Genomic DNA, 12,125 nt, shown 5'->3' with positions numbered 1-12,125 from the left:
GATCAGCAAGCAAAAAATACCATGCTTTGCACATAAATAACAGAATACTTGCATTTCTTTTAATGATTCGCTGATTTTCTACTGATTACAAGTAATTGTTGTTGCAGTTACAAAAATCCAAACATGCCAAAATCCCACAAAATGGATATAAATCTCTGAGAATCTACAAAAAAAAAGAAGAGATAAATGGAGGCATGAAATCACAACATAGCGACTATCAACTAGTGATGAAGAGGTATGAAACTACCACATAAAATGTCAAACGTGAAATAGATACAGAGGGGTGAAGCTACACTGGGGACATGACACAATGACCTAGGATGCCTAACCTTCGTCAGCCAGCCCCTCACAGTGGGCTTGGCGGTTGTCTCAACAGTGACCGGGCTGCTGGCCTGGACCTTGAGTATGTTCTGCAGAACTCTGATCCACTCCTCCAAAATGTTGGGTGAATCCGCGGTCAGGTAGAAGGTCTTCTTCTCTGTAATCAACTGATTAGAGGAGTGGAGAGAGCTATGGGAAAAATGCAAAGCAAAGCCGACAGTGATAGCATCATCGTGTCTGAGGAGATCAAAATCAGCTGCCAAAGAGGTCAGGGAAAACATTCCAGGGGATTGCCATACCTGATGTCATCTTGAGCCGCTTCTCTGGTATGCAAAACCCCACTCAGAGAGAGTGCTCAGAATATTGGTGTGTGTGTGTGTGTGTGTGTGTGTTTGTGTGTGCTGCATTTATTCACCATTTTCTGTCTGTGAATTAGCAAACAGCTGACACAGCTGCCATTATCAATGCAGTAGAAGTTTTATAAGTTCTTTTTTTCTTTTCTTCTTTTTTTGGATTCTTTTTCTCCCCAATTGTATGTGGCCAATTACCCCACTCTTCCGAGCTGCCCCGGTCGCTGCTCTGCCGATCCAGGGAGGGCTGCAGACTACCACATGCCTCCTCTGATACATATGGAGTCGCCAGCCGCTTCTTTTCAACTGACAGTGAGAAGTTTCGCCAGGGGGACCTAGCGCGTGGGAGGATCACGCTATTCCCCCCAGTTCCCCCTCCCCCCTGAACAGGCGCCCCGACCGACCAGAGGAGGCGCTAGTGTAGCAACCAGGACACATACCCACATCTGGCTTCCCACCCGCAGACACGGCCAATTGTGTCTGTAGGGACGCCTGACAAAGTCGAAGGTAACACGGGGATTTGAACTGGTGATCCCCGTGTTGGTAGGCAACAGGATAGACTGACACGCTTCCCGGACACCCCTCGGCTCTTTCTCTATGGGAAAAAAATTAATGGGAATTTTTGTTTAATGCCTCAAATAAGAGTGGTAAACAATTCAAGCTTATGAGATTTGGATATTTGTTAAGGAAGATAAACTCGTTCAGTTTGATTTTGTTAATTTACATTACAGCATTTATAACTGTATAGAAAACCCACTTGGCTTGTTGTGTAAATAGCTATTTCTGAAGATTATCTCACAAGATCAAAATTTCCCAATCTTTAAAACTTGTGTTGACCACAGACCTTATTTCAGGCATTTAACCAAAACCCCATTCATTTCTCCCGTAGTGACAGAGCCGGAAGAACCCAAAGCTGAACCTCGGGTTGGCTGACCAAACAAATGTCAACGACCACTCAGTTGCAGGCCTGTCCAAAAAATGGCCTAACTACCATCAAAACCGTCTGCAGTGGAAGGCAGCCCCGATTGTGTGGCGCCGATGCTTGATTTGCATTTTAAAACATCTTTGAGTTGTGTTGCAGCACTCTGACAGATGAATGCTTTAAAAATAGGATGCTTAACAAACTTTTCAAGAAAAATCCACCTGGTTTATCGGAGTCACATGTACACATCACTCACCTGGAATGTCTGTGCACCTTCTCCGCGTGCGATACGACAGGACGAGTTCAGCTCCATCTGACCCTGAGGCTTCCTGATCACATCACTCTACAGGGACACACACATCAGACATCAGCTTCAACACACATCACAACCTTTAACTCACACCCACGTTGCCACAAGAACGAACAGGTGGACATGAACTACATGTGCAATTCACCAACTTCCTGACTCCCTGCCTCTGCAGCATAGGACTGCAGTGGTGATGGATATACATACAACATCTTTTTCATTTTTTAACCGTCTCCCTGGCAACACTGTGGGTGGTTAGGTGCTTAGATGAAGACACAGACACTTTATTATCTGTCATTGTACGGACATACAACAAAATTTGCTCTCTGCATTTAACCCATCCTATTGTCCAGGAGCAGTAGGCAGCTGCAGCGCCCGGGGACCAACTCCAGTTCTTCTTTCCATTGCCTTGCTCAGGGGCACAGACAGGAGTATTAACCCTAACATGCATGTCTTTTTGATGGTGGGAGGAAACCGGTGCACCCAGAAGAAACAGACATGGGGAGAACATGCAAACTCCACACAGAAAGGACCTGGGACGGCCCGGGGTTCGAACCCAGGACCTTCTTGCTGCGAGGCAACAGTGCTAACGACTGGGCTACTGTGGTACCCAGGTGGTGCAAACAAATGTCTGCTAAAATGTGGACATTTCATGTCATATTTTCTTTGGAAACAAGAAATCCAAGGGAGGAGACAGGCGGACAGGTGGAGGGCGAGCATGACTCACAGGTGATTTGTAGTAGAGAATCTCTCCGTTCCTCAGCACGAACCAGCGACGTTTCCAAGCCTTTACTTGACTGCCCATTTTCAGCAGGTAGCCAGACTTCTCCAGCGTCTCCTACACAGCAGAGAACCTGAGCTGAACACAACTGGCCACATTCAGCAGCTAACATTCAACAGGTTTGATCTTTTTCCTTGGATGTAAAGAGCATCTGGGATTCCTTTATGTAACTTAAGCACTTGCAGTTACTCTTCTTTTTGTGTGTAATTTTTTTTTGGATTTTTTTCTCTCCAATTGTATCCAGCCAATTACTCCACTCTCCCGAGCTGTCCTGGTCGCTGCTCCACCCCCTCTGCCGATCCGGGCAGGGCTGCAGACTACCACATGCCTCCTCCGATACATGTGGAGTTGCCAACCGCTTCTTTTCACCTGACAGTGATGAGTTTCACCAGGGGGACATAGCGTGTGGGAGGATCACACTATCCCCCCCGTCCCCCCCCCCCAAACAGGTGCCCCGACCGACCAGAGGAGGCGCTAGTGAAGCGACCAGGACACATACCCACATCCGGCTTCCCACCCGCAGACACGCCCAATTGTGTCTGTAGGGATGCCCGACCAAGCCAGAGGTAACACGGGGATTCGAACCGGTGATCCCCGTGTGTGTAATTGTTATATGTGCAAATAAATCAACCTAAAACACTAAACACAGACAGCCAGCACAGACTATGTACAGTTGTATCCAGAAGACCTCCCCATCCTCGATCTATATGTTTGCATTAGATCTAGAGGTTTTCTCTTTGGGGTGGAAAAGCATTGAAAAAAAAAAAGCACATACAATGCAGAACTTTTCTTCAACCTCAAAATTTGCAACTTCAAAAATAGCTTAATGGCTAATTGCATTTTTCTGCATCTTATCATTAGTGGAAGCGTTGCTCATTTGAACCTGTGAGTCACACTAGATGAGTAACCCTGTGATTGTTCTCAGGTGGACTGCAGGACCACTTCACTGTCCCTCTGGACAGTCATATAAAACAGGTCAGAGTCGTAGCCCTACGCCTCTGCAGCAGAAAGGAGGCGTGTACTCACGGGCCCAGTGCTCTCGCAGGAATAGGACGAGGTGCGCTGGACTTTGTGTTCAGGCTCGGAGTAGTCGCTGTCCAGGGAGTAGGCATCCGGAGGAATGGCATAATCACTCTCTGAGCTGATGGAGGACATGGACACACCTAGGAGAGAACAGAGTAATATACCACGGTTGGGCAGATGTGTGTCAGCATCAGAAGTAGTGCAGCGCAAATACACACAAGCTTTGTTGCTTTGCCGCAAACACAGTTGTTGTGTTACTGTTGCTCGACTTTGGAAAAAATGGCTTATCGCTTGACCCGGGTTCTGGATGCAAGGCTTGTGGATTTATGCAGGGAGAACAAATGTCTGCTCGACATGTCTAACACAGACTACCACATCTGCTTTATTAAAGAAAATCTTGTGGGTTGTGCAACGTCGTCTCGATGTGTAGTGTGAATTTGCACAGCGGCATAGTGTGAACCACAGGGGGACTATGAGACTTGAATCCAAGGCCACTCAGTCGGCCAATGAGTGAACAGTAACTTCTGGATGGGGGACGAAAGTTGCCTAGTCTGTACGTGCATTAACAAATGTAAAAACAGGGAAAACAATTTCTCTTCCAGTTCTCCTTTGAAACACACAAACACACACACATGCCCTCTACTTGGACGTCAGGCTACATTTTGTTCTTATGAGTGTTCTTAGCACATAACCCTAACTTAAGGAACTTTTTATATTGATTCTGGGTCTGATTCGCTCCTGCCTACTTTGCGATCTGTACTTTCTCACCTCTCTTGACGGCCCGAGGGCTCCCGGGAACACTCCCTTTTCTGTCGGGGCTGAGGGTGGAGGTCCGCAGGCTGGCCAGAGAGCTGCTGTCGTCCTCTGACCCAGATTCATCATCAGGAAGAGGCACACTACTGATCTGAGTGGCTTTCTGAGATGTGCACACACACACACACACACACACACACACACACACACACACACACACACACACACACATAAAGAAAGAGAAGGAAAGTTCCTGTTTTTGCAGTACTGCCCAGCTAGTAAAATCTATTTCAATTCAGATTAAAGTTGCTTTGACATTCAAAAAACTTATTTTCTTAAGTGGCTCAGCAAACACACACAGAGCAGAGTGGCAGTACAAAGTATGTCTGAACAATTCTGACAGCATACAACACAAAGTGAATAGACAAGCTGCAGTCAGTGTGACGCACAGATCAACCCAGGGAGAAAACCAGAATATTTTCCTTTCACTAAAAAAGAACATTTTACTTACTCCTTTCAGCGTGGTATACACAGGTACGTTGATATTCTTGTAGATCAGGTGAGTGAACGGACCTGCTGCTGGATACTGGGGCAAGGTGGAAGCTGCAACACACATGCAAATGGGCAAGTAGAGTCAAGCAGCAATAATCGGGAGGAAAACAAAATCAAAGTTGGCTCGAGGATATTCATCAAATATCTTGCCTAGCTAGAGAGCAAAATATGGCAAACGTGGATGGACCTTCCTTAAAAGCTGGACTGACAATGTCTATAACTCAGTGCACAACTGATCACTGACAGCCGGGCACCTGACAGTTGGTAAAGTTACTATTCTGAATACTGTCAAGTTCCTTTGCAACTGTTTGCCAAAAAAAAAAAAAATGGTGTGGTTTAGACAGAAAGAAAAGTGTTAATTATACCTCTGCCCCATCCTTTCATCACAGTGGATTAAAAAGCATGCCCCCCCCCCTCCTGGTCTTCCTTGGCACTTTAAAGGGAGCTTTTCAAAGCCTCTCACAGAGGAGCCTGCACCTGCACAGGTGTTTGCAGCCTCAGGTAGGAGGAAGTGACATCAAAAGCAGCAATGACAGATCAACCAACTACGCACCCCCCCCACCACCCCACAGTCACTTCAATATCAGCTGAATGATGTATCAATTTACATGGAGATCTGACTCATCCACACACACACACACACACACACACACACACACACACACACACACACACACCAGTAAGAAACGAATTAATCCATGAAACCCGGCTTTTCATTGTCCTTCCTTGCTTGATTTAGCAGAATGGAATAAAATCGTCCTGAATCTGAGGGGGGGTCCTCACTGTAACCGCTACACAGCAATCGAGTAGTGGTGTTCACCGATGACGAGAGAAAAGAGAACTTATTTTCCTGTATGCAGGCTTCTTACCTCGTCCGGGACCCCTGGTTCCAGGGCTGGGCTCTGAAACTCTCATCCCTGACTTGGCCACAGCATAGATGCGACTCTCCTGTATAAATTGACAAAGTCATAATGTAATTTGACTGCGCTACTAAGAAATCCATAGAGACTTTGCACCTCTGGTTATGTTTGCCCGGTGCTTAGTAGAAAGAAAAGACTTGAAGTAAAGCTTTGAAAAAGACTATTTTTTTTTTATTTTGATATACTTTATTGATCCCCATAGCGAAATTATACTCTGCATTTAACCCATCCTAGCTGTGTAGCTAGGAGCAGTGGGCAGCCGCCGTGCAGCACCCGGGGACCAACTCCAGTTCATCTTGCCATGCCTCGGTCAGGGGCACAGACAGCAGTATTAACTCTCACATGCATGTCATTTTTTGATGGTGGGGGAAACCGGAGCACCTAGAGAAAACCCACCACAGACACAGGGATAACATGCAAACTCCACACAGAGGACGACCTGGGATGACCCATAAGGTTGGACAACCCCAGGGCTCCAACCCAGGACCTTCCTGCTGTGAGGCAACAGCACTAACCACTGCGCCACTGTGCCACCAATCAGAACTGTTTTCACTTGTACATAAAATGTATTTTCAAAAAACACCCTACTCTACATTACAACATTCAGTTGTAAGTTATATGACCCCAGCCAGGTAAAATCCTTGGCTAAGGTTTAATTTCTACATAGATGTTCAAATATCGATTTTGTTTTGGACTGAAAGCGAAGGTTGTGTGCAGGAGGATGTAGTCAACTGTCTTGGGAATTGTCTGTTTTATTTCCAAGATAAAAGATAAAAGTGGAAAGATTCTGAACAACAACAAACACACTATCCGAGTCAAAACAGCAAGGTGGGCTCCTACCCAGGAAGGGAAGCGGTGCAAGGGAGGGGTTGGTGGCTTCAGAACCTCTGGATCCAACCGCTCCAGTTCCTCTGCGAGCCCCACAAATGAGACGCCATCACGGGGCGGCTCCTCCGATCCCAGGCCCTCCACCACTCCCTCCATGGTGTCAGGAAGCCCATCATCGATGTCCGTCTCCTCCACAACTTGGGTGAAGGGCGAGGCCACGGTGCCGGTGCTCTGGAGGGTGGAGGAGGTGGAGGAGGATGAGGTCATGATGTCTATGTTCACATTGAGGTGGTGGAGCCTGTCCAGGCCGGGCTGGGGCTGACTATAATGCTTCTTCACCAGTTGGATGCTGTCTCTGGGGGTCAGTGGGGTCCGTACCTTGGGTAAGGTCATGCTGGTTCCTGACTGATGGGACAGGGGCTGGGGAAGGGTTGGAAAGGGCTGGTTGGTGGAGGGGGAGCGCGACAGGAGTGGGCTCTTGGGAATTATGCCAGTGGGAGTGTCGGGGCTGCTGGGACCATGGGCCATCTCGTAGGTCGAGGAGGAAGACGAGGAGGATGAGGAGGAGGAGTGAAGGCACTGAGAGCGGAACTTGCTGTTGAGCTCGTCAGAGGAATTGTCCCTGTCGGAGCCCCCAGCCCGTCTGTCCCTGGTGGAGGGTGGTGGACCGTGCTCTGGTCCACCACAGGGCACAGGGCTGCTGGGGCCGTTACTGGTCCTACCATGAGCATCATTGACTGTGATGTCTGCTTGGCATGCCCCTTTAGATTCAGAAGACCACTTCACATCTGAAAGGAGGAAAATACACGTGAAGAAATCAGAATAAGAATCAAGTGTAATTTGACTTGGTGGGTTGTTCACATGCAACATATAGCAGGTCATTCAACATATAACGCAGAACAGCTAACTTTAGTTAATAGGCAATGAAAGTGGAGAAAATTCATCACAAATATTTCAGTGGCATAGGCAAATGTTCAGTCCTACTGTATGTATGTATGTATGTATGATTATGATTGTCAGTCATTACGGCACTGCCGATACCAGTCATGGCGAGGTGTGTTTTTAGTTGCCAACTCTTTACTAAGAGTTTTGTTAAATTGCGGCACAATGTCTATGGTCATATTTTGCACCATTTACAAATCTTTTTTTTTTTTTGTTGCAAGATTAGCATCTCTGCTTGTTCCCTAGCATCCACCTCTCAACTCCTACTAAGCCAAGGAATGGGAGGAGTTCGGCTTGAGTAGTAACACAAGTAGGTGCTAAATACCAGCAGAAACACACTGTAAGACAATAGTGGGTGATACATTTAGGAATGGATGTACAGTTGAAATAGTAAATAGCATTTTGGTAAGGTCAGCCATCCAGCTTAATGTGATGAGCCGCTGGCCAGCCTCAGTGAACATACTCTTTCCCTGAAAATATTCATAACCCTGCACACCTGCTGACGAGGTCTTCATATTAGAGGCCGTCGTACGGGGACCAGGCGGTCTCCAGCTCTCATCTTGGGCTGGTGGGGTGCCTGGGCAGCTGGGTGGGTAGAGGGGGCTGTTGGGCACCAGGTGGGTATCAATCAGAGGGGAGGTGGTAGGGGATCCAGGACAAGCAGGCTTCTCCAGGAGAGCTGGAAGATACAGAGGGGAGAAAATACTGACCATGACAATATGAAATGATAAAAAAGACACGCACATCCCAAGAAATACTTTACAGAGTTGAACAGATAGACCCACACACCAAATAGCTTCGGTTCAGGATTCTTATTAGCTGCTGTGATGTTTCGAGCACAAGGGTCTTCTTCAGATTTCTAATAAATACAGAGTCGCCATCTTAAATACCCATAATCCCCACCACAAACACACGTGACATAACCATCAGACAGATTGTAGCAAACAATACATTTCATAAATACGTTGAACTCTGTGCTCCTAAAACGTGAACTCCTTGGATATAAACACTGGACACTTGATGAGGATTTTGACAGGATTCTGTAGTGGACACTTAGCGGACTTATGGACATAATTCCCCACAGCCTGTCATTCGTTGTGTTGTTCAACATGTACAGTTAGGTTATGTGACATTTTGTGTAGACTCGCTCACTTGACGAGCTCGGGGCGGATCCATGGTAACGCGGCGACATCACGGCTAATTTGGTTTTCAGTGTGTTGTTGTTGTGGGCAGCGTCATTGCATTTTTTTGGGTTGATAGTGCAGCAATAAATTACACACGCGTTGGTGTAGTTAAAGAGAGAAGTTGTCCGTCTCCGTTTTCTCGCAACTTCAGCAAGACCATTTTTATGAATTAACTTCATGTCGCTAACTCTAACACGACCACTTCGTATGTTGTGTTCTTAATTTCCAGAGGTTTCTCTTTTACATATGGTGTCACATGTTCCCTGTGTCTAAATAAGAGCTGACTAGACAGAGGCGCCTCTAATAGCTAGCATACATCGCAGATATTTAGCCTGAGTCCTTGGAGATACATGATCCCTCCCTTTTTTTCCTCCCCAATTGTATCCGGCCAATTACCCCTGTCTTCCGAGCCGTACCGATCTCTGCTCCACCCGCTCTGCCGATCTGGGGAGGGCTGCAGACTACCACATGCCTCCTCCGATACATGCGGAGTCGCCAGCCGCTTCTTTTCACCTGACAGTGAGGAGTTTTGCAAGGGGGACATAGCGCGTGGGAGGATCACGCTATTACCCCCAGCCCCCCCCCCCGAACAGGCGTTCCGACCTACAAGAGGAGGCGCAAGTGCAGTGACTACGACACATGACCACATCCGGCTTCCCACCCACAGACACGGCCAATTGTGTCTGTAGGGACGCATGACCAAGCCGGAGATAACACAGGGATTCAAACCGGCGATCCCCATGTTGGTAGGCAATGGAATAGACCGCCACGCCACCCGGACGCCCAGAGATGCATGATTTTACCACCAATATTGTTGCATGGCAATAAAAAGAAAGTATCTAAATATGTACTGTGATTTTATTTATGTTTATTTATGTAACTTTTGTAAATATGTAGACTATATAATACATATAGTATATATATATACATAGTATATATATATAGATAGATAGATAGATAGATAGATAGATAGATAGATAGATAGATAGATAGATAGATAGATAGATAGATAGATATATAAAAGTCTGTGTATGTGTAAAATATGAAATGTATTAGGGTTAGTTACTTCCAAACCTTGTAGTTTGTCCTGAAGCAGCAGGATCTGCTCTGCTTGCTTCAGGTTGCTCCTTTTCAGCTGCTGGTTCTCTTGCTCCATCTACAACAAGAACAGACGGTGGACGACAAGGAAAAATAATCAACTTAAAGAATCAAAAAGAACACCGTATATTCTCTTTCTTGAATTGGAAGGTGACAATGTCAGACATTTTAACTTAGCTTTATCATTTTTAGAACTCGCGAAACTTTTTGCAATGCCATTGCATAACTTAAAATTAATTATACAAAACATATCTTTAAAAAATACATAATGAGGGTGGGGGGCGTCGACAAAAAAAAAAGGCATTCCCTTCCACCTCCTGTGAAACAGTAAATGCAGGAATATGTTTTTGTATGAACCGAACGAGATGTAAATATTAATACATATTTATATATTTATTGGGACTGTCCAATGACCAGACATTGTGAAATCTGTTTTCATCGATTATGTTAACGTCAAATAATCAAAATCTTTGCTTCGTTTCGATGGGAGTGCAACACCAGTGAGGCGAAAGATGTGTGTCTCTTTCTCCAGTCAGGGGTTTAACTTTGCATGTCTGAGGTTACCTCTCTGAGCTTCAAGGTAACCCAGTCTTTAATCTTGGCAGCCTTCTCCTCAATGATCTTTGCCTCCTGGGCTCTGACTAAGATCTGCGGTCAAAGACAACAGGTTTTCCGGATTACAAACTACATTTAGGAACAAAAATGGACATTTCTGTTCCTTATCTGCGGGCTCGCATACCTGCTTTTCCAGCTGCATCTCCAATCTCTTTATCGCGGCGTCTTTTTCTTGAACTTGATTGGTCAAATCCTGGTGCTTTCTGTACAGCAAGCTCTCCGACTCGCCGGTTTGTACGTTCGCAGATTTCAGCTTTTCTTCCATGACATGGATCTGAAATACGTAATTTGATAACTGAATGCACCAATACAGCCAAGATAGTAAATCTGTATGGTTCAATTCGATTATTTTGGAGCGAAGAAAAAAAAGTTGGAAGAAAACAAAAGGAAGGAGAAAACAGTTCCACAGCCTTGACAGGAAAAAGCTTTGCAGGCCTGTGGGGTGTGAGATGTGAGGGGTCCCCCCCCCCCTTTAGGGGACATCATCAAGTAACCACCATGAAATGACCTGGAACTCCCAGAAAATGGTGGCAAATTACTGATTAACCCCAACTGAAAAAGACAAAAAGAGAGTAGGTGGAAGACATAGGGTTTCTGATCTTTGCTGACGCTAAATAAAACCACACACATCCCTTTTGTTAAGCCCTGTAATGGGCTCTAGCTCTCCTTTCACTGGGAGGTGGCCAATAGGAAACATAATACCCAGCTGAACGCATGTGACTGCAATTATGTGGTAGCGATACGAGTCCCTGGAATTTTATTGGCCCTATTTTCAGTCTTCATTTATCACTGATGGAATGCAGTGAAGTAAAGTAGATTTCTTTAATTGAAATGTTGAGATAAAAGATAACTGCAACCTATGGGAATGTGGCAAAGATAGCTGGAAACAGCTACGTGTTTTGTCTAATTTAGCCCCTGTGGGAAAAAGTGGTTTAGACCCGGGGCAATAGAGCACACGTGCAAACAGACAACCTTATAAAACAACACATGCTACAACTGGCATCAGCAGCAGCATGAGGCTGAAACCACAGCTGAACTTTAACTAACGTCAGCCTACTATACAGCTGTTGGTGAGCACGTTCATCCAAAGCAGCTAATAATACCGTGTGAATCCATACCTTTGCAGAATGCATGGTCAAACTATCCCAAAGACAGACTGAAGGATGTACAAAGCCAACATGACACAAGGGTGGAAACAAAGGACTATGAAGAAGCCCTCTTCATTGACTATTAAGATCTTTTTAATCTTGCTTGTTTTGTACTGTGGGTCAGGATTAAGAGGCCGTGGTCAGAGGAAAGTATGAACTGCTGCTGTACCTGTTTCTCAGCGCTCTCGGCCCGCTGGTCCGCCTCGATTACCCTCTGCTCCAGTTCCTGCATCTGGGATAGGGACAAAAGAGGCCATGATGGTTACCAACACAGACTGAACTTGGGAGGTGTGTGTGTGTGTCAGGGACGGGTTATGGGAAAATCCAGACCTCCAAATGACTTCTACAGAAAGGTGGACTCCACCCTTTTGCAATGGCTTG

General features: G+C 45.9%; 1 protein-coding gene across 1 annotated transcript in view; it reads right to left on the bottom strand.

Moving 5' to 3' along the window:
• The window catches only part of plekhh1 (pleckstrin homology domain containing, family H (with MyTH4 domain) member 1), a 43,357-nt gene that overhangs the window by 14,372 nt on the left and 16,860 nt on the right, over window positions 1-12,125 (bottom strand). The window contains exons 3-15 of the mRNA XM_056295849.1: window positions 11,914-11,976; window positions 10,721-10,870; window positions 10,546-10,629; window positions 9,958-10,039; window positions 8,196-8,378; window positions 6,770-7,545; window positions 5,879-5,957; window positions 4,969-5,060; window positions 4,473-4,620; window positions 3,708-3,844; window positions 2,628-2,738; window positions 1,850-1,936; window positions 330-488 (exon numbers count right to left, since the gene is read on the bottom strand). Of these exons, the coding sequence (XP_056151824.1) occupies window positions 330-488; window positions 1,850-1,936; window positions 2,628-2,738; window positions 3,708-3,844; window positions 4,473-4,620; window positions 4,969-5,060; window positions 5,879-5,957; window positions 6,770-7,545; window positions 8,196-8,378; window positions 9,958-10,039; window positions 10,546-10,629; window positions 10,721-10,870; window positions 11,914-11,976 (2,151 nt within the window). The remainder of the gene's footprint in view (window positions 1-329; window positions 489-1,849; window positions 1,937-2,627; window positions 2,739-3,707; window positions 3,845-4,472; window positions 4,621-4,968; window positions 5,061-5,878; window positions 5,958-6,769; window positions 7,546-8,195; window positions 8,379-9,957; window positions 10,040-10,545; window positions 10,630-10,720; window positions 10,871-11,913; window positions 11,977-12,125) is intronic.

This window comes from Lampris incognitus, chromosome 16, assembly GCF_029633865.1.
Source record: "Lampris incognitus isolate fLamInc1 chromosome 16, fLamInc1.hap2, whole genome shotgun sequence".
In the NCBI taxonomy this organism is placed as follows: domain Eukaryota; kingdom Metazoa; phylum Chordata; class Actinopteri; order Lampriformes; family Lampridae; genus Lampris; species Lampris incognitus.
This window is presented reverse-complemented; position numbering and strand designations above follow the sequence as displayed.